The sequence below is a fragment of the Microchirus variegatus genome (assembly GCF_963457635.1).
Source record: "Microchirus variegatus genome assembly, chromosome: 17".
NCBI classification, from domain to species: Eukaryota; Metazoa; Chordata; class Actinopteri; order Pleuronectiformes; family Soleidae; genus Microchirus; species Microchirus variegatus.
Genome location: NC_139818.1, coordinates 6,747,506 through 6,766,944, shown reverse-complemented (window position 1 = coordinate 6,766,944; position 19,439 = coordinate 6,747,506). Strand labels below are relative to the sequence as shown.

General features: G+C 41.2%; 1 protein-coding gene across 1 annotated transcript in view; it reads right to left on the bottom strand.

Moving 5' to 3' along the window:
* Positions 1 to 853: 853 nt before the first annotated feature.
* LOC310939424 (liprin-alpha-3-like) overlaps positions 854 to 19,439 on the bottom strand; it is a gene marked incomplete at both ends in the record, with an annotated part of 30,995 nt that continues 12,409 nt past the window's right edge. Inside the window, 22 exons of the mRNA XM_083904177.1 lie at positions 854 to 906; positions 2,699 to 2,861; positions 4,097 to 4,165; positions 4,324 to 4,499; positions 4,602 to 4,699; positions 4,797 to 4,972; positions 5,703 to 5,729; positions 6,451 to 6,513; positions 6,949 to 7,149; positions 7,929 to 8,010; positions 8,606 to 8,702; positions 8,795 to 8,943; positions 10,025 to 10,164; positions 10,255 to 10,498; positions 12,320 to 12,513; positions 12,611 to 12,755; positions 13,707 to 13,786; positions 14,286 to 14,348; positions 14,424 to 14,555; positions 15,066 to 15,149; positions 15,578 to 15,712; positions 15,871 to 15,964. Of these exons, the coding sequence (XP_083760303.1) occupies positions 854 to 906; positions 2,699 to 2,861; positions 4,097 to 4,165; positions 4,324 to 4,499; positions 4,602 to 4,699; positions 4,797 to 4,972; positions 5,703 to 5,729; positions 6,451 to 6,513; positions 6,949 to 7,149; positions 7,929 to 8,010; positions 8,606 to 8,702; positions 8,795 to 8,943; positions 10,025 to 10,164; positions 10,255 to 10,498; positions 12,320 to 12,513; positions 12,611 to 12,755; positions 13,707 to 13,786; positions 14,286 to 14,348; positions 14,424 to 14,555; positions 15,066 to 15,149; positions 15,578 to 15,712; positions 15,871 to 15,964 (2,665 nt within the window). The remainder of the gene's footprint in view (positions 907 to 2,698; positions 2,862 to 4,096; positions 4,166 to 4,323; positions 4,500 to 4,601; positions 4,700 to 4,796; positions 4,973 to 5,702; positions 5,730 to 6,450; positions 6,514 to 6,948; positions 7,150 to 7,928; positions 8,011 to 8,605; positions 8,703 to 8,794; positions 8,944 to 10,024; positions 10,165 to 10,254; positions 10,499 to 12,319; positions 12,514 to 12,610; positions 12,756 to 13,706; positions 13,787 to 14,285; positions 14,349 to 14,423; positions 14,556 to 15,065; positions 15,150 to 15,577; positions 15,713 to 15,870; positions 15,965 to 19,439) is intronic.

Here is a 19,439-nt window from a genome sequence, read left to right as displayed (position 1 = left end):
GATAACATTAATTTAGCAGAGATTGGATAGGAAAACCAGAGGGGGGGGGATCTCCCCCATCCCCCCCTACAAATCGCACCCTGGTCATGCGTTACTAAGGCGTGAGAACGAGTTACTTATGTATTGTTCTATTTTTATTTCATGTATCCCTTTTTTTTCAATTTAATCCTCATGTGCTTTGCCCTGATCAATCTTTATTTATTAAATAGATTGGCTCTTTTGTGCTACTTATTTCAAATGTGTACATGCAGTAAAGTCAAGTTGCATGCTAACGATGTTATGATGATCTTCATGGATAGTCTAGCTAACAAAGTGAACAGATCCCTGGGACCTAACAAGGTTTAATGTGGCAACTAACAAGACTCCGAATTATGAGAAGTGAGCTATTCATTGTGGTGAAGTGTCAGAGACGGTGGGATAGACGCTCAGATGTAGGTAGTCACAGGCCAGACAAGTCACCTTACTACCAGCTTAAGCAGCCTTAGAATTTTTATTGTGGTAAGATCCCTTAAAGCTATAGGCTCTATCTCTTTAAATGGAGAGTTGGTCCTGGTCAGGGCACATGCAAAGGTGTGTAACCTGGGATTCAATAGTACATATATATATATATATTTGTTTACATTATGTTTTGTACCTTTTTTTGCTGAGACTGTTGAGGGGTGTTTCAGTGTGTTTTCATAGTAATCGATAAATAAAGTGTTGGAAAAAACGGAAAGGAAAACACACGTGACAAACCCCCAATAGCCCTTGCTGAGGTGCATCCTTTACATGTGCTGTTCACACAAGCTATTTTTATCAACAGCTACAGTCAGTCTCGTGTGAAGGAGCTTTTCTCACCTGGTGTGCTTATCTTTTAGCAGGAATATGTTCTCACAGAGCCCGACTCTCCCCTCTGACCAGAGTTCACTGAAAGAGAGAAAATGCGTTAGTAGGTGTGATCTACGAATTTGAAATATTCTGGTAATATCAACTCTATTTCACAACGGTTTCACAGACACACAAAAATGTTTCCCCCTCCATTATGGACTGAGTCTGGCTGCTGGCAAGTAGGTGACATCATGTCATCATTGCATCATTGCGACAGGATCTTAAGCTTGAGATTAAGTGTTTTAAGTGTTTTTTCCTTTACCACAGGCAGCCCATGGCCAAGTGGAAGGGAATAGGTCCGCACCATTGTTGATTTAAATTCTGGAACAGGTCAAAGGCTGGAGTACCCCTGAGCAAGGTACCCAACACCCGTCACTCCCCAGGTGGAGGTAAGTGCTGCTCACCGCTCCTGTGCATTGGTTTGTTCACTACTGGTGTCAAATAGATGACCACTAATTGTAGGTGCAAATAAAACAAACTCTAAAATTGTAAAAATGAAGTTACAAAACATAACTTTTAGCCAAACTGACATTGGTTACAGTGCCATCATGGTTCAATTTAGGACATTAAATTATTATTATTAAGTTATTATCAGAGCTGAAATTATGCACATTTATTATAAGCAGTTAAGGCCTGTACATATGTACATACACTGTACATACTACATTAACCACACCCACTTCAAATTTCTGGTCAATCACACAATAGTTGTCAGACACCATGCAAGAAAAACTGTGGTACTGTCAACATCCCCTTCTCCTGGGAGAGAGAACACATTTCCCTGTTCGGTAACATTTTAGATTAGGGAACACATATTCACCATTAACTGGGTGCTTACTAACATGCATACAAGTAGCATACTAGCCCTTTATTATTACGTATTAACACCTTATGTAGGAAAAATCTTAATTCATGTCGTAATAGAGGTAGAATAAGGTTATGTAGAATAAGCTGTTAATACATGCTTAATGATTACTAATAAAGGGCTAGTATGCTACTTATGTTAGTAAGCACCTAGTTAATGGTGAACATGTGTTCCCTAATCTAAAGTGTTACCCTCTGTTCTTGCAGAGTATATGCACAGGCCATTAGAAAGTGGGAAATATAGTTTAAGAGCATTTTTTTTGACATGTTATTATCCACATCTTACACACATTATGTCTTTAAAGATTGTTTAACAAGTTGGTGATTGAGGACAACGTCCACATTATCACCAAGTATTTTTTGTTAACTTGACTTTATTTCTGACTGACGTGGTTTTAAGACACAAGTCTGCATCAGTCTGTGGTAAATTGAAGTTCTTTTTAAGATTTGATTTTACGACCTGTGTTTGACACGAACACACACACACACACACACACACACTGGGTGAGTGTTATTTTATTCTGAATGACTCATTGAATTTGGCTCGAAACACAACCTGTGTTGCCGGAAGCACCACTTCAAAAAGTTTTTCTGTGAATTTCCTCAGCCTTCTCAACAAATACACTATTACACATAATGGAAAGGTGTATGGGAATGACCAGGCTGTGAGTGAGTCATTAGATACTGCTAAATGCTTAAATACGACAGATACAGCAGATAAAAATGACAGTTGCATGACTCTAAACTCACTGTTTCCTGTTCACGCCATCCAGAATGTTGTTATTCTTCTCTGACTCTTATTTTGCACCACATACATTGTGAGTACATGGCGGAGATATGTGGCGCTTGAGAATCCCCAGAACAATACACACAGTGAAATTTCAACTCAATAACTCAAACACAAAATGTTAAAGGGCTATTTCAGCCATGTGCTGTCATTGTGCTGCGGTGAACTGCATCTCCTCACCTTCACTCTGGACTTTTCTCAGGGTGACAGAGGGAGTCGAGATGGCGGAGGCACGGAAGTTGGCAGGTAATGTTTCTGAGGAGTCAGAGGTCACGCCCCGGAGGTCCTTCTCCCTGAACATCTTCCTCCAGGATGGAGATCGAGTAAATGTTTTTGTGCCATCCTGTGGAGACGTCATTGTTTAAAATGAATGATCTCAATGGGGTGCTTTAATGGGGTTTGATGACATATTTTCTGTGTAAGGTATACAATAAGCACTGGTGTAAACACAGCTGAACCACTTTGGCAGAATAACAATCCACCAAGAAACTTCTATCTACTGCAATATTTTTATATTGGAAAGCACTGCTGATACTGATACTTGAATTGAAAGATTTTTGAAGTGTGGTTATATGAGGTACTGACACATTGTCAGTACTGACAGTGCACACGTCCTGCACTGAGAGCGTGCACAGACACTTGGAACCTCTGTCGACCTCTGTGGTATACACACAGAGAGAGTGAGCGACAGAATTTCTTTATATATTATTTTATTTTATTGCCTTCTGTACCTATATATATTTATATCTTTTTGCATATCTCGTTTTATTTTGTCACTACACGATTTTGTTTAGATTTTTTACACTTGCTTTTGGCAATATAAATGTATGTTTCCCATGCTAATCAAACCCTTTGAAAATGAAAGAAAACAGAGCCATCCACGGTGCTTCGGTAAGTTATGTGTTGTTTAGTTGTCTGGAATCAAGGAAATTCAATATGATACCATCAAGGTAGATTTTTAGCAGTATAATAAAATTCTGAAACTCTTTATGGGAACATCTTGGAGTTTTCAGCCACAGAGATCAAGGCAATGATAAGCTAAACGTGTGTTTGTGATATAAGTACCACTTTGAAATTCCTGCTGAATGTTCAGGTTATTCTTATTTTTACATTACATACATTTTCCATTGGTGTTTCTTGGTGTTTTCACTTTATTCGCACTATGCACCTCTTCCACCTCACCTGCTCAGCTGTGACATACAAAGCACAAACTTTTCCAGTCAAAAATGGTTGTCTAATAGTAAGTTATAACAAATATATTCTTTACTTGTTGTAGATTTAAGCTGATGTAGATTTTTTTTTGGTGAGCCTTTTGTTAAATGGCTAAAAGTGTTTCCCAAGGGCAAGCATCCACATCACAAGCTGGTTCTCATTGCAGGGAGCATGTAGAGTGTAATCATCCCTGACTGTGTCTGTACCTCGTACAACCAGATATCAAAAACCTGAGCTATCCATTTAACAGGTTTGGATCAAAGCCTTTATAGTTAACTTAAATAGTCTTAGCTGGGGTGATTACAAATGACACTCCTTCCTCCTGCAAGAGTAACAGATTTCGACTGATGGTCTGGTTTGTCGTACCTCATCTGGTCTTCGCTCTGTTCCCATGGAGATGAGGGAGTTGTACTCCTTCTCTAGGACCTGCCTTGCCTGTAGTGGACAGATCAGCAGAGATTAAAGAGCAAAATTAAGGTGATTTAAGAAGTAAAGACTCTTTCTGACCACAGCTGAGAGATAAAGGCTCAACAGTGATATTTTTATATTTATTATTCAGCAGGTGACAGTGAAGGTGGTGTACTTTGGAGTACCTGTGTGTTCTGATTGGGTATTTGAAGGAGAAGGGCCAAGTCGGTGTAGTCGAAGGTGTCATCTAGTGCCAGAAGGGCCCCGTGCACCCCACTTTCTAAAAGGTTGTCCGCATACTCTTTCAGACCAATCGACTGAACCCAACACATCACTCGCTCATTGGACCATACCATGACATCTATGCGGGAGGAGACAGAAAGACAGTAACCTACAATTCAATATAGTTGCAGAAATATGCAGAAATGTTGCGCAGGCTAAGGTGATATTACGTCTGACTCACCTTGATTTTGATGCTGACTTTCATCCCTCCTCCTCTCCAGCTCCTTCCTGTCATAGTTCAAGCGTTTTAAGCACATGATACCGTAGTGAAGACTGACCCTGTAAGTGACAGTGACACATCAAGCATCAAATATTTGTTATAAAATATAATATAATTGGATGAATGTCAAGAGTTAACCATGACTCTCTTCCAAACCTGTGGAAACTGTCCACCATTTTCAGTTGACCCCTCAGTTCTTTCTTGGTGAGGTGATCGAGCATGCGGGCGTCCACCAGTGACTCCATGAAGTAGGAGCGGTACTGGGGTAGACCGAGGCTGGGCAGCCACTCATTTCCAACCCACTCGTGGTTCATGTCCCCATAGGCCAGGATCTGTAGGATTGGAGGCAGCATAAAGCTACACTTAGGCTTGGGTCCTCAGAGGTCCATTATGGTACATATGATGTCATCATTTAGCCATTTACTTTCTGTCCAGTAGTCTTTCAAAAATGTTTAGGCATGTCTAAAAATGTGGCTTTATAAGGCACAGGAGCCATGGTTAGCTCAACTCATCCTCAGAGTGTTTCCTACTTTGTGGAACCAAGTTAACGCAGAACGCTAAAAGTAGCCAACAAGTTTAACGAGCCATGTAGACAACACATGAAGATAGCTATTCCAGGTGCGGAAGGATTCATGAGTCTGGAATTGCATGTCGGGCATTCGGAAAATGCTGCCGTAGATGCAACAAAACAGGTCATTTTGAAATAATGTGCAACACTAAAGCTGTGAGGACAGTGGGAATTTCATGATACTGATAGTGATGAGGGCAGTGCATGGTCTGTGGCTGTTACTGAAGACAGAGATCTGGATGAGAACAAATTGTTCAGATCTGCAAATGAATGGTGTCCACTATATATATATACAAATAATAAACAAATTCAGGGAACACATACGTAATCACATCTGTTCCCTGACATCTTGCAAAGCTGAATGTTACATATTGCACCTTTACAACGTGCCCTGTACAAAATCCTCTTAACCTGACACCAGACTGGTCAGGCTTTTCTGTAATATCAGTGATCAGTGGCACTCAGTGTTGACCGACATACTAACAGACACTCACCTGGTCCCAGCTGAACTCCTTCTGCTCCTTGCAGAGAAAAAGTGAAAGAGAGAGGAGGCAGAAAGATGCGGGGGTGGGAGGGAAGTGTGTTTGTGAGTGTGTGTGTTACAGTGAATCAGTGACAGGACAGAATAAGAAGAAATGGACAGGACAGAAGCAGGGACAGTTTTGTTAGTGAATGAGAAGTAGTCGGGGGGAAAAAAACACTACATCAAATCAGACTTTGAGGGAACAGTGAGGGAAAAGTGCCTAATTAGAGACAAAGAAAAAGAAGAAAAAAAAACTCATCAGTGTATGAACTCTGGTAATATTGTCAAGTTAAAAGTGTAACTAAACCCCTAATCCACTTTTTTCAGTGCGTAGTGATATTTATCAATGTTAGTTATTCACTGATGCAGATGAAAATCTCCATTGTTTAGTGTAGAGTACTGAAATTACACATCTTGTGATAATAATTGGCGCATCTACTGCATTCAACGTTTGCCAGTACTGTGAGTGATTGAAAGGCTCAAGTCACTCACACAGCTGCAACACGGAGTCAAATTTCAATTTTATTGAATACTACTACTACTACTACTAATAATAATAATAATATGAAGGATAATAATTGGTTCCTCACACAAATTTGTGCCAGTGTCCATTCCGGCCCCTGCCATTCATGGTTCGGGCTCTAATAAATATCGTCAAATGCCCCCTCAAAAAAATAAAACATAAAAAATCAATGCAACGCGATCATATTTAGTCTTACTGGTTTAGTGGCAGCAGCGAGAGACTCCATCTCAGCATGCGTCATCCAAATGTTACTGGTTGACTGTAATGACAAAAAGCATTGTATACATTAATATGTCTGTCTTCATGCCAGTGTAGAGCTCCAGATGTCAAGTGACTCAGTTTGCTCACAGCGTTACCATGGCAGTTACCACATTGTTTTACAACAATTACACAGTGATTTACATGACGTCACTTGACTGTATTGCAATGATGCTACAGTACAGTACCAAACAAAGTTCATGGATGCAAGGGCATAGGATTGCATATGGATGGTGGGGACATGTCCCCACTAACATTTAGAACATTTCAGAGAGGACATTATTCCAGAGCTGCAGAGGTGAACAGTTTTGTTGCCTGTCAGAGGGCATCACCTCGGTTGCATGACGTCAGCAACAGGACTTGTAAATAAAGTTGTTTGTACATGTATTTTGCATGCTGCATTAGCAACAGCATTGTATTTTATCAAGAGCCTTACAGAGCGAGTGCTTGCTGGTGCTGACGGACTGGTGAGGGAGACCATTTCCTGGATGGCCAGGCGGAGTTTGAGCCTATGCAGAGGGTTGCTGATGCCAATCTCCCTCTGGATCTCTGTGTCCGAGAGGTTAGCCATGATGGCGCCACTCTTCACGTTGGCACGACATGCTGCCACGTACCATGCCGGCATCCCAACCCATAGCTGTGGAAAATAGAAGGAAGATGTTGCAAATATATACCATAATTTACCAGATTTACAAGTAACAATTGTATTTAGGGTACACTGAATGATGACATAAAAAAATAAAAATAAAACAATGTTTAAATGCCCCTTTTGTGTTTGTGGAGCCTTAACCCAGATCTGACTCTGTTCCTAAAATAATTATTATATACTGTTTTTCAAATTTGTGTGTGAAAAAAAGAAATTCAGTTTTTTCGCTGCTTCTGTAACACATACGATAACATTTTAAATGTTATGCATGTTATTTAAAAACACATAAATCATAAAGTAAAAAGTTTGAAAAATTAAGATATCGACTGGAGGGGCTGGCTTTCAAACCTTTACACCCTCTGGTTATAAGACCTCCCTCTCTCTCTATGAATCAACACATTATCATCAAAACTAATAATTTGGTGTTTCTGTAGTTTTTGACTTTAACATGGTTTTTACTTATGTCATAGTTACTTCCACTTAAGCTTTTGCACTTTTACTCTGTTTAACTGCCTGTCAGTGGACTGAGCCATGCATTCTCCAACTAAATTAGATTTTAACCTGCATCCTTTCATGCCGTATCCGGCATTTGTGTCCTACTGACTTATCTTTTTAAATGAAATACATAGTACAGTTCTTTGGACATGCTTAAGGAACATATATAAGAAAACAATGATAGTATTGAAGAATGAGGGCCAGAAATATCATCATTTTGAACTGACTTGATCTTTTGATCTTCCCATTCCACAGCAGTGTGTGTCATGACATACCTCAAGCCATGTAACAACAGTGGGTCCATCCCAGGAGGCAAAGGGCAGACCCTGACGACAGGCCTCCTCTAACAGGTCGTGCCTGGCAAGGAGAGAGGAAATTTGACATTTGACTTAGATTATTTCTTCATATCTCACCTGATCACTGCATCTATTGTTTAATCATCAATTACTATTTAACACATTCATTGCTTTATCAACTTCAACATAGATGTCTCAGGTCTCAGTCGATACTAACACTTATGTGTAATAGCCAGCTTTTTGTGAACTGATATCAGCGCTATAATGAACATTGTCATGTACACAATGTGGAGTTTATGTATAGCCTTTAACTCAGGAGTTCAGGAGTTTAACACTGCGTAAACCCAAGGAATTATTTTGTTTTATTATCTGCAATAATGTTACCATATAAACCTACAGATGTAACTCTTTCCAATTACCAACTTTGTTAATCATCATGACCGCCTAACCTGCACTCAACCCTTCCCAGTACTACTGTCTCTATCTGAACTGTCTGAAGGGTTGATTGACAAGCTTCAAATTTGGTGGGCGACTTACTACAGAAATGTAAGAGAACAGGCACTGCACTCGTCCTCTTATAAACTTTGTATCTTGCACCACCACAATGTCTGACGTATATGCTCTTTAAAAATAAGAAGAGTGTGAGATGATCTCACTTCTTTTTGCAACGGCGGTCCTTTTCCACTGTTCCAGTCCCAAGTTTGGCCAGCCCCAGAGGATCAGCGGAACCCAGGTCATCAGAAGGTGTGGAGGCTGTACAAAAGGTCAGAGGTTGATAACTTTTAACATATGCATCTATCAGCTGAACAACAACAATGGTTTTAGTTTGAAAGTCATTTACTAACCCAGTGAGGTGGACTCGCGCCCTGATGCACCAATTCTTCCCTTTTCCTTTTTGCCAAAGAGACGACCAATTGATGACTTGATGCTCTTCTTTTTGCTGGCTTTGTGGAGGGAATCCTGACTCGCAGTTATGGCACCATCAGCAGACAGACTAGACACACAGTGAGAAGAAAAACAGGATGAACACAACAAAGATGCTCAGACTTTTGTCAGAGAGGCAAAATCCATTTGTAATTTGACCACTTGTCCTGAGTGACAGCGGGTAGTGGTTAAAGACACTTCATCACATAAGCAGATGTGACACGTTTTTGCCAGAGATTCAACATGCCACAGTCAAAAAGAAACAATCCCCCCAAAAGTGCCACCATCAGCTGTTATTACATCGCATGTATGGGCTCTAGGTAGCCTGGGCGAACCCAGCTGAATCTGCCAGTGGTGCAGTTTTTGCAATGTCGTTATTTTGGCCAACTACAGAATCTCTGAATAAAGGGAACCAATTGCCAACAGGGTTTTCCCCCCAGCATGCTGGAAGTGGGATTAACCTGATGACAACAGAGAAATGACATCTAGCAGTTTTTAAATACATCCAACATGCAGGCCACCGAAGAGCAGCTGTCTTTCAATTTGGCTGTTGCTTCCATTTTAAGCAAATTGAGCCACTCTGGGCAAAAGTCGTTAGACGCCATTACTGGATAGATATTGCTGCTAGAAAAACTACAATATGCTACTCACAACATGGTTTGTAGGTCTTCCGAATGCAAACTGAGGCATTTTTATCTACGTTTGTTGGTCACGCCTATTGGAATTTGGAGGTGACTGCACCCTTTCCAGACTAAAACTCAATATTGAGCATGATGCAGTCTGGCGTTAACCAGACTAGGCTCGAGGATTATCTGCAGCTAAGTGGATACATGTTAGAAAATGACTTTAATGCCTAGGAATAGTGGTGGACCAGTAAAAGGGACTGCAAACAAGCAGCGTTAGCAAATCTACACAACATGCTAACAAATGTTAGCTTTATGATGGTAACCTTAGTTTCCTTGGGTTTGGTTAGTCAAGGAAATATCTCATAACCCTACGAGTGAAGTTGACAAATCTGTTTTTGCAGGATCAGTTAGCTGGTATACTTCATCACACTCCCTCCAACTCAAAAATAATTGATGCACAGTACACTTACATGGAGGGAGGAGCTAAGTGGTATGGGTAAGGAGCCAAAATGTCTCTTAGAGTACCTGCGAAATTCTCGGTGGTCATCCAGGCCCGCCCCAGGGTGAGTGTGTGTCATCCGGTCCAATCGTAGAGCTCGAGGAACAGCGGGAGGCGTGGAGTCAACCAGGGCGAGTGCTCTGCACTCTTCGCCATCTTTGCTATTCTGCAGGGTGTAAAACATTCAGTACATTCACGCTGTTTGTGAAACGAACAAACTCATCTCACAGCTTTGACACCTGTGATGACTGCGTACCTGTCTGTCAGTCTCTCTGGCTGGGGAGTGTGGCAGACGTGGGGTGGAATGTCCTGAACTGGGAGGTGAAGGAGATGCCAAAGTGGAGGAGGTGATGGAGGGAGTCATGTAGCCCCGACTAATGCTGTCTCGTCCTCCCAGTGAGGAGGGGGGAAGAGACGGGGCGTCGAGGGCCACGCTGCTGACCCGACTCTCAATCTCCTCTGCCCTCAGCTCTGTGCTCTCCTTTTCCTCTTGAATGAGCCTGAGAGATGAGGAAAAGAAAGTGCTTGCTCAGTGTGTCCCTTTTGGGTTCCTCGATAATAATTGTACGGTCTTTACCTTACCATGAAAAGTGCCTTGAGATAATGTATGTCATGAATTGGCACCAACCAAATAAAATTTAATTAAAAAAACTTTATTGACAAAAAATCAAAAGAAAAAAAAAACGTTTCATGATTTTAATATCTCAGGCTCCTGAGTCTTTTCCACAATTTCCAACAATTTCCAAGACCAACAGTTCCTTAAGTTCTGTGGTTGACAATAGCTTGGTTCGTTTTGACCAGCTCTGCCATGATACACATCTAAAGTAACACTATTGCTGCCATGATCTTATAGCCAATACCTGGCTGGGTGTGCATCTGTGTGATGCTGTGAAATATTTTAAGACCCTATAGATTTCAGAAGACCTCCTGATTCTGAAGACTTTGGGTTAGCCCTGATCTTGCAAGTCTGTTTATTTGCTAACAGACAGTAAGAGGAGTGGAGACAGCCCCCAAACTCCCTCCAACAAGACATTTAACCATTATAGTGACTCCAAAATTGTTATATTGGGGTAATAATCCTGCATAGTTCTGCTTTAAAAAATCATTCACCTGCTTTGGTCTCCACTGTCCTCCACTGAAGCCATTATGTACACATGCACTTTTGTCTGTCAATCGTTTTGATTGTGACATTTTTGCTGTGAGTCCGCTCTTCTTTCTGTTCTTCTACTGTTCTTCATACCCTCAAGCATTTTAAATGACGTGGCAGAGATTTCCTTGGTGGTTTGCATTGAGGAGTCAAATACATCTCAGCTAGCGAGTAATCTAAAGGCAAGTGCAGTAACTTGTGGAGAAGTTAACTATGGCTCCACATTTTTAGATATAGGGTTAGACTAAGAAAATCCTGAACAGAACATAGGAAAGAAATTGCTTGAAGTACATATAATAATGTGGGAAGAGGAGAAGCTGTGCTTTACACTGCCTTCAAAGTGAATTGTACATTTTAACCATTGCAATTTTATGTTTTCCATCCACTGTGATTTTGGAAGTTAGTTCACTGACATAAGCAGGAGCCTAGGTCACCACACAATAATTAGAAGATGCAACTTGATGATGTAAATAGAGGGCTGGGTTGATACACACATACCTCATCTCACCAGCCATTTCCACCATTTCTGCTATTTATCCAAGCACTCAAATATTCACTGAATCTGCTTCCACTGAACTTATTTGCATTTAGTTTTCCACCTCTGTCAGCATTTAAACTTCTGACATTTTTTGACATTTCTTTGTGTTTCTACTGTTTTTTTAAATGCACAAATGAAAAAATTAGAAAAATCTTCAATTGACTAATCTTGCTGACTAAGAAAATCCTTAGACGGGAAAGGCAGCCCTATAGAATAATATAGACAGAATATAATATAACAATATATTCTTAAATAATAAGACATGTGGTTGTATTTATTGCATATATGTATGTATGATCTTCATTGGTGTTTTAATGATAGTTAGCCACGTTATTATTTACTGATTTTTAGATTCATTTATCTGATTTATTTTGCATCATTTATATGTTTTTATTGTGACGTATACATCATTCCAAATCAAAACTAACACTTTTACTTTGAAATTCTGTGAAATATCATCATGAATATCCTTATTGCAATATCATGATGGAATATTGTATTGTACTATTTAGCTCATATTTTTCACCCACTACAGAACACACATTTTTCTCTAGACCGGCCCCCTCTTGATCAGACTATAGACTTGTTTGCCTCCAAGTCATTTGAGTTTGAAACCCTTGCTGTAACAGCACTCACTTGATCTCCTTATTAATGGCCTCCAGTTGTTCCTGTAGCATGATGGCCAAAGTCTGTACGTCTGTCTGTCCGCTGGGAGAGAGAAGCTCCGATCCGAACAGAGTCTCCCTGTCCTCCTCATCATCCGAGCAGCCTCCCTCTACACCGCCATCATACCCGGGAACAATCATAGTCCCACTGTCCCACTCTCCATACTGAAATGAGGGGAAGAGGGCAAAGGGTAAAGGCATGAATACATCCTAAACACAGTTTCATCAACAGTCCAACATTATTTCAGCTTGCGCTCAGCACCTTGTTATTATCATCTCTAGCAGGCCCCCATCGGCCACGGTGTGCCCGCCTGACCACCACCCCACTAGTGGAGCTGCTGTAGCCGGACGGGAGCGAGCCTCCGCCCTGGGGGTACCGCAGCTCTGATGAGCTCCCTGGAAGAGATCTTCGGAAGAGGGTGGAGGGAAGCGAACTCACGCTGCCAGCCCTATGGTTAGATCCAGAATTAATTTGTTAATTCAAGTGCACCACACTTGAACATGATGCAGTCATTTCTCTGGAAAAAAAAATACAAGACTCACGTCCATTTTAGATATACTATTAGTGGAACTCTCTATGTGATTTGGATCAGCTATCTATTGTCTATGTTTCTTGATGCATCACAATTTCCTTTTAAAATATGTGTTCAATGATCCTTAATTGAAAAACCTTATGTATTTACTTCCATTTTGCTGTACTAATACAAATGGAACAACATTTCTGGAAGACAAAGAAAGGAAAGTTTATCAGCAGAGCTTAATATGTGATTAATTCAGTCTGGTAGTTGTAGGGGTGAACACACATGGAACTACACCACCCTGGTGTATTTTTTTTTGTTACAATTTAAGTTTTATTTATTTAAAATAAAATATTTGCTGATATACGTGACTATCCGTGCTGTTCAACTAAAAAATAATATAGACAGAGTGTGAGACCTGCTGCAGCGATCTGCTGATTCCTTTTTCCTCCAGCTGAATAAGATGAAAAAGCATCTATCATCACCACATTGCTAGTTGTGTCCTCAATTGACATGTATTAAACTCTGAGACCATTCCATGGCATTGACACAAACAAGAATAAGTCAGATTTTCACTTATTGATATTGTTTGTATTCAGGCATAATCGCTCAAGACACAATAACAGTGCATCTAAAAATCACATTTGTAGATGCACACAGCAATACATCAGTGGTTATATGATAAGATTTAATTAAGTGTATAAAGACTGAATGGGAAACAGCAAACAAAATGCAGGTAGAAGGAGCAGTGTACTTGTTGTATCCCTTGAGAGATTTAATTTTTATTTTGACATACTTTCCTGCATAAATACATCTTCTTAAATGTTAATTGTGGCTAACCTGGAGTAACCTGTGCCAGTCCTGCCTCTTAGCTGATCCAGCTCCATTTGTATTCGCTCCAACTCAGCAAGCAACTGCTCCTAAGGGATTAGGAAGAAAGGTGATGAAGGAAATGTGCGAGAAGACTTTGAAAATGTTGCAACCCTTCAGATGTGACAAAGACACTTTGGCATGCAGACTTGGGGAGCTGGGGATCAAACCACCTGGTCTTCTAGTCAGAAGACCATCTACTCCCAGCTAGCATGTCCATGAGAGCCCCACAAGGGTAATATTCAGGCTGATAATAATGGGTCCTAAGCAGGTTTTTCTCTGGTTTTTATGGTGTGTGTTTGTCCACTTAGTAACCCTTCTAGTCTGCCTGGGTACTGAGCGGGAACTAAGTGGACCTGGGCTTGAAGTGGGCAAATTATGCAGGTCCTATATGGTTCCAGTAACATAGAAAGCCCATGAGGGGCCTAAGTGGATATGCTGGCTGTGACGCTTGACCAAATGTGTTTCCTGTATTTTTACAGACTTTTACGAATGTCCTTGACTCTTCATACAGAAATACCGAGATTAAATTGTAGAAAGGATGAATACCTTATTGGCACAGAGATCATCTTGGATTTTCTTCATATTGGACAACTCCTCTGAAAGAGCATTCTAACAAAGCAAGAAGAAAACAAATTAGTTTCTGTCCTAAAATAAACTGCTCTAGTGATGAGACCATGTCCTTACCTTCTCCTCTAGTGCTGCCATCCTTTCTTTGAGGTGGAGCTGCAGTCGCTCGTTGGACTCAGACAGAAGCTTGTCCACCGTGTCCGAGAGACGTTTGTTGTGTTCATCATTCATCTTCTCTCTCTGCCTCGCCTAAAAGGGAGCAGGGTCACATGAAAAGTACTCGTGGTTATTAATAATACGAAGATTTAGCAGAGTAGAGCATGGTTTGAATACCTCTTATCTTGTACCAACAAGGTTCGAATTATGGGGGAGTTATGGGGAATTACGGTGGAGCAAAGGGGAACTTTGCTCCCCTGAAAGCCTACTTTGAGACACTGAGCAGGAGCTCAGTCTGAAGACTTTGGTTTTCTCTACAATGAAGTTCATTTGCTAAATTCCTGAACATTTGTCAATGTCGCCACTAATAAACAAAATTCTCTTCCTGCTGTTACCACCCATGCATGGTGGCAACATGACTCAAATTACTTACATTTTAATTTGTAATATCAAAATGTATGTTCCCTCTTGTCATGGTAGTAAGACGATTGGGAAAAGACAAGACAGTGAGTTGACTCAGCACATGAGCGCGCTGCCTCACACTTACATGTTGTGTCACAGTGTAATTCAAACACTGGAGTAGAGCAAGATAAATAGTGATACCCTCTGCAGTTCTTGGTTCTTCTCCTCGAGCTGAGCTTCCATTTGTCGTAGTCTCTCCTCAAAGTTTCCGTGGCGTTCTTCTGCCTGCATTACAAAGAACACAACGATATTTGATACACATTAATTATAAAATATTAATTAATTAAGCATTTATTACCCATTGTTAACCTTTATTAATGCTCCTTCTGACCCTCAACTATTCAATCTTGTACAAAAATGGCAAATTTAAGAGATCTGTCACGGGACACTAGTTGCTGACTTCTATGTCACATCATAGGCTTACCCTGCTCGAGCACTCTTTCCATGCACCCACCCTTTTTTTAATAATCAAACTAAAATACTGAAAATACTACGATGGGACAAACTACAACCAACGTTTGCTCTGTGATGGACTGGTGACCCCTCCCCTATGTCAGCTTTTGTCAGACCCTCATGTGTAGGATTAAATAGTTAATGACCGAAGACTGGCCATAATGTTTTCAATAGCATTCCACACCCTTCACTCAGTGTACCTTGTTGAGAGCAGCAACTCTTTGAGCGAGCTGGGCCTCGATTTCAGGCAGCGTCTCTGCCCTCTGCAGTGTCTGCTGGAGCTTCTGCTTGGCTTCATCCAGACGCTCCTGCAGCTGTCTGTTTTTTTCTTCACTCTGAACACACACATGCGGAAGGACTCAGCACATCAAAATATTTATATATATATAAATATATACATATATATATTTTTTTTCAAATTATACCATTACAGCATCATGCATGTCAAAATCTTGACTGCAGCTGAAAGTTAATTATGTCAGGCATTACTTACCTGTCTGTGCAGGGACTCCTTACTAGCCAACTCATTTTCTAGCTTGTCTTTGATATCATGGAGAGAAGTCGCTTCCCTCTGGGCACTGAGGTACCTGCACAAAACACAAAGCCACCATCAGTTGTCTTCAAATATTCCATCCATCCATTATCTACCGCTTTATCCTCCACAGTAGGGTCGTGGGGGGTGCTGTGCCTATCTCAGCTGACATAGGGTGATAGGCGGGGTACACCCTGGACAGTTCGTCAGTGTCTTCAAATATTATAAATATTAAATAAATAAATAAATAAGGGCTACAGTCTGAGGCAAACTGGAAGAGAAGGGAAATAACATCCAATCTAGTCCAATTCATTTATAACATAGTAATAAGTAGTAAAGATAATTACTTTATAACACAGTAATAAAGCAAACATTTTAAAAACATCAAACAAGAACAGAGCACAACAGATATAACAGGTGAGAGCCAAAAACACTCACAGCACAAACTCTGAGTCGAATGCCAAAGTGAAGAGATGAGTTTTTAAGCAAGACTTAAAGGGACACTGTGTAGTATTTATGGGTTTATATGACCCAAAATCCACTTTTTTATACATATTATGTGCTCCTGCATTGTCTAGTCGCTGTATAATAGTTTTTGTTTCATTTTCGTAGTGTTTCAAAAAGTCATGTAAAATAACATGGTCGCGGGCCGCGGTTGCATAGCCACTGTTAGCAGCGAGACGCCATGTTTCTACTGGAGCCTGTAAGGACAAACGCGAGAGAACAAATCAAGCGTCTCTTTAATTGTAGCGGAAGTCCCGCCTCCGCTCTCTCCGCTTGGTCTGCTACGGCCGCGGTAGCTCACCCTCTCCCTCTTCAGACAACGAGGACGTCATTTGACCAGCTGCGGATACCGTATCGCTCAGGGAAGGGAGGGGGTGAGCAGAGGAGTAGATCTTTGTTGTAAATTTCAGCCTCTCCTCTAGATGGCACTATAAATTACTTACTTCACCTTTAAATGGGAATTGGCAAACCATTCCATAATTTGGGAGCTGCTACGAAGGCCCATTCACCCCTGAGCTTCAGCCTTGTTTGTGGGGACGACCAAGAGCAACTGATCTGATCTTAGGGACCATGAAAGAGTGTAAAGCTGAAGTGGGTCAGTGAGGTAAGGTGGAGCAAGTCCATTAAGACACTTGTACACAAACATTAAAAACTCAAAATGTATCCTGTGGCGTACTGGGAGCCAGTGGATCAAAGCCAAATTTGGACAGGTATGTTGTCTGTGAGTTCTTGTAAAAAGGTGAGCAGCAGTATTGTGACCAAGTTGATGGTGAGTAATGGAAGTCTGGCTAACGCCAACATAAAGAGCGCTACAATAATCCAGTCGCGTAGTTATGAAGGCATGTTTACGTTTTTCGGCAGAATTTATTTAACCTTGCCTCAATTGAAATAACCTTTTTTTTATACCACAGCTAATCTGCTTAAAAAAATAAAAATCAGAGTCCAATATTACCCCCAGGTTTTTAACCATGGGATTGTTGTTGAGGCAAATCGGCAGAGGTTTGACCGAAAAAGGCTTTGTTACCCTTCAGGGGAACATACATTTGATAATTGTCTGCATAAGAATGGAACAGCATTTTCCCCAAAATAGAGCCCAGGGGAAGCAGATACAATGAGAACAGGAGGGCCCCGAGGATTGAACCCTGAGGCACTCCACAGGGGAGGCACCATAGAAGACTTGGAGTCACCAATCTTAACACAACAGTCTTCTATCAGCCAAATAAGAAAGAAACCATTCCAAGGTGGACCCTTTAATGCCCACCCATTGCCCCAGACGAGAGAGGAGGATACTATGATCCACTGCATCGAAAGCAGCGGATGTGGACAGGAACTCTGGCTCAAACTGATCATAGACAGCAGAGCAGGAGACAGATATTGTGGAGGGGGGTGATGAGAGCCCTGGTTGATGCCACATTGTCAACAAAAAAAGCAGAGAGACTGGGGAACACGAAGAAGAGTAATGATTGTGCCAAAAAGGACATCGGGCAAATGACAGTTTGAAGCCAGGTGTAGGTGTGGTTGAGGTGTAGATTTGTGGCCTTGTTCTCAATCGAGCTACGACATTGAGGGTTAATTTGCAGCTGGAATGAAAGTACAAAATCAGTTCCTTTGGCATTTAGCAAAGCAAGTTTATGAGGATTCTCAGTCATCCAGGTCATAGTAATCCATGGACTGTTGTAGGCGAATGGACTTATTTAAACTTAGGGCGCTTTCACACCACTAGTTCGATTATTTGAACCCGCACCAGGCAATACAAATGGTATTTTGTAACATATGACTCCGGTGTGGTCCGCTTTCACACCAGCAAACGAACCAAAATTGGCCCGATTGACGTTTCATCAATGTGTATATATCTTTCCGGTAGAAAAGCGCCAATTTTGACTCACTATGGAGCAACACGTTCGCACATTGCTACTTGCTCTGATCTTTGTTTATTACATTCTCTGTATTGGCCATTTTTGGCAAAATATCCAATTTGAGAATGAGTCGCGGCTGTGTCTGGAGAACAATCTGCTGATGCACTGGAGTCGGCGAAGACGTATAGCGAGTCATTTCAGGCAGAGGAGACGCGCTATTTTCATGAATGTGGTCGTGCTAACTATGAGACGAAGATTGCTCCAAAGACCTACAAGGTAGGCTATGTCCATGGCATTTACTGCAGAATATGATTTGGACCCGAGTTCGCGTTCTCAACAGAGGGACCGCACCAGAGTCTGACATTTGGTGCAGAGACAAGCGGACCAAAAACTCTAGTTAGTTTCGTTGGTGTGAAAGCATCACACTCGGGTCCAAATCAAGCAGACCGAGACCGCCAAAAAGAGGTGGTCTCGGTCTGCTTGATTTGGTGCGGACCCGAGTGTGATGCTTTCACACCAACGAAACGAACTAGAGTTTTTGGTTCGAATGGATCGCTTGGTGCGCATCAACTGCTGTTGGTGTGAAAGTGCCCTAAGTATATTTCACTCTCATCCAAGAGGCTTCTTCAGTTCTGACTAACTGGTGGAAAAACAGGCAAACAATGAAACAAAAGTTTCAGGTTGTTGGTTTCATACCTGAGTCAAGGTGTGAAAGAGGATTGTTACGGTCACCTGAGAGGACAGAGTATGCTATTGTGTGGGTGTTGGACTTCACTATCGTTGTTCTGGGTTTGACTGTTGATCTTTTTAGGAAGAGAAAATGATCAACATTAAGAGCTTGCATTACATCTTTCATCTGAGGCCCTGGAAACAGCAAACAATTTTGTGGAGAGGGCACAGACATTACAACACACCAAAGGAAAGGAAAGAAAGAGACAGACATTTCCAAAATTAAAGTCAAGATGGAACAATCCTCTTACACCAAAGTTCTAACCTGTAGGAAAATGAATAACAACGCAACACAGGCAGAGATGCAGGGAATGGGTGAAGAATTTTGTCGTTCTTTTTATGGCTTGGACCCAAAACCAGAACTTACAGAGAGCCTATGCAGGTGATGCAGACCTGCTCAGGCTTTGACAGAGGTGACATTCACCATGTTATGAGTTGAAG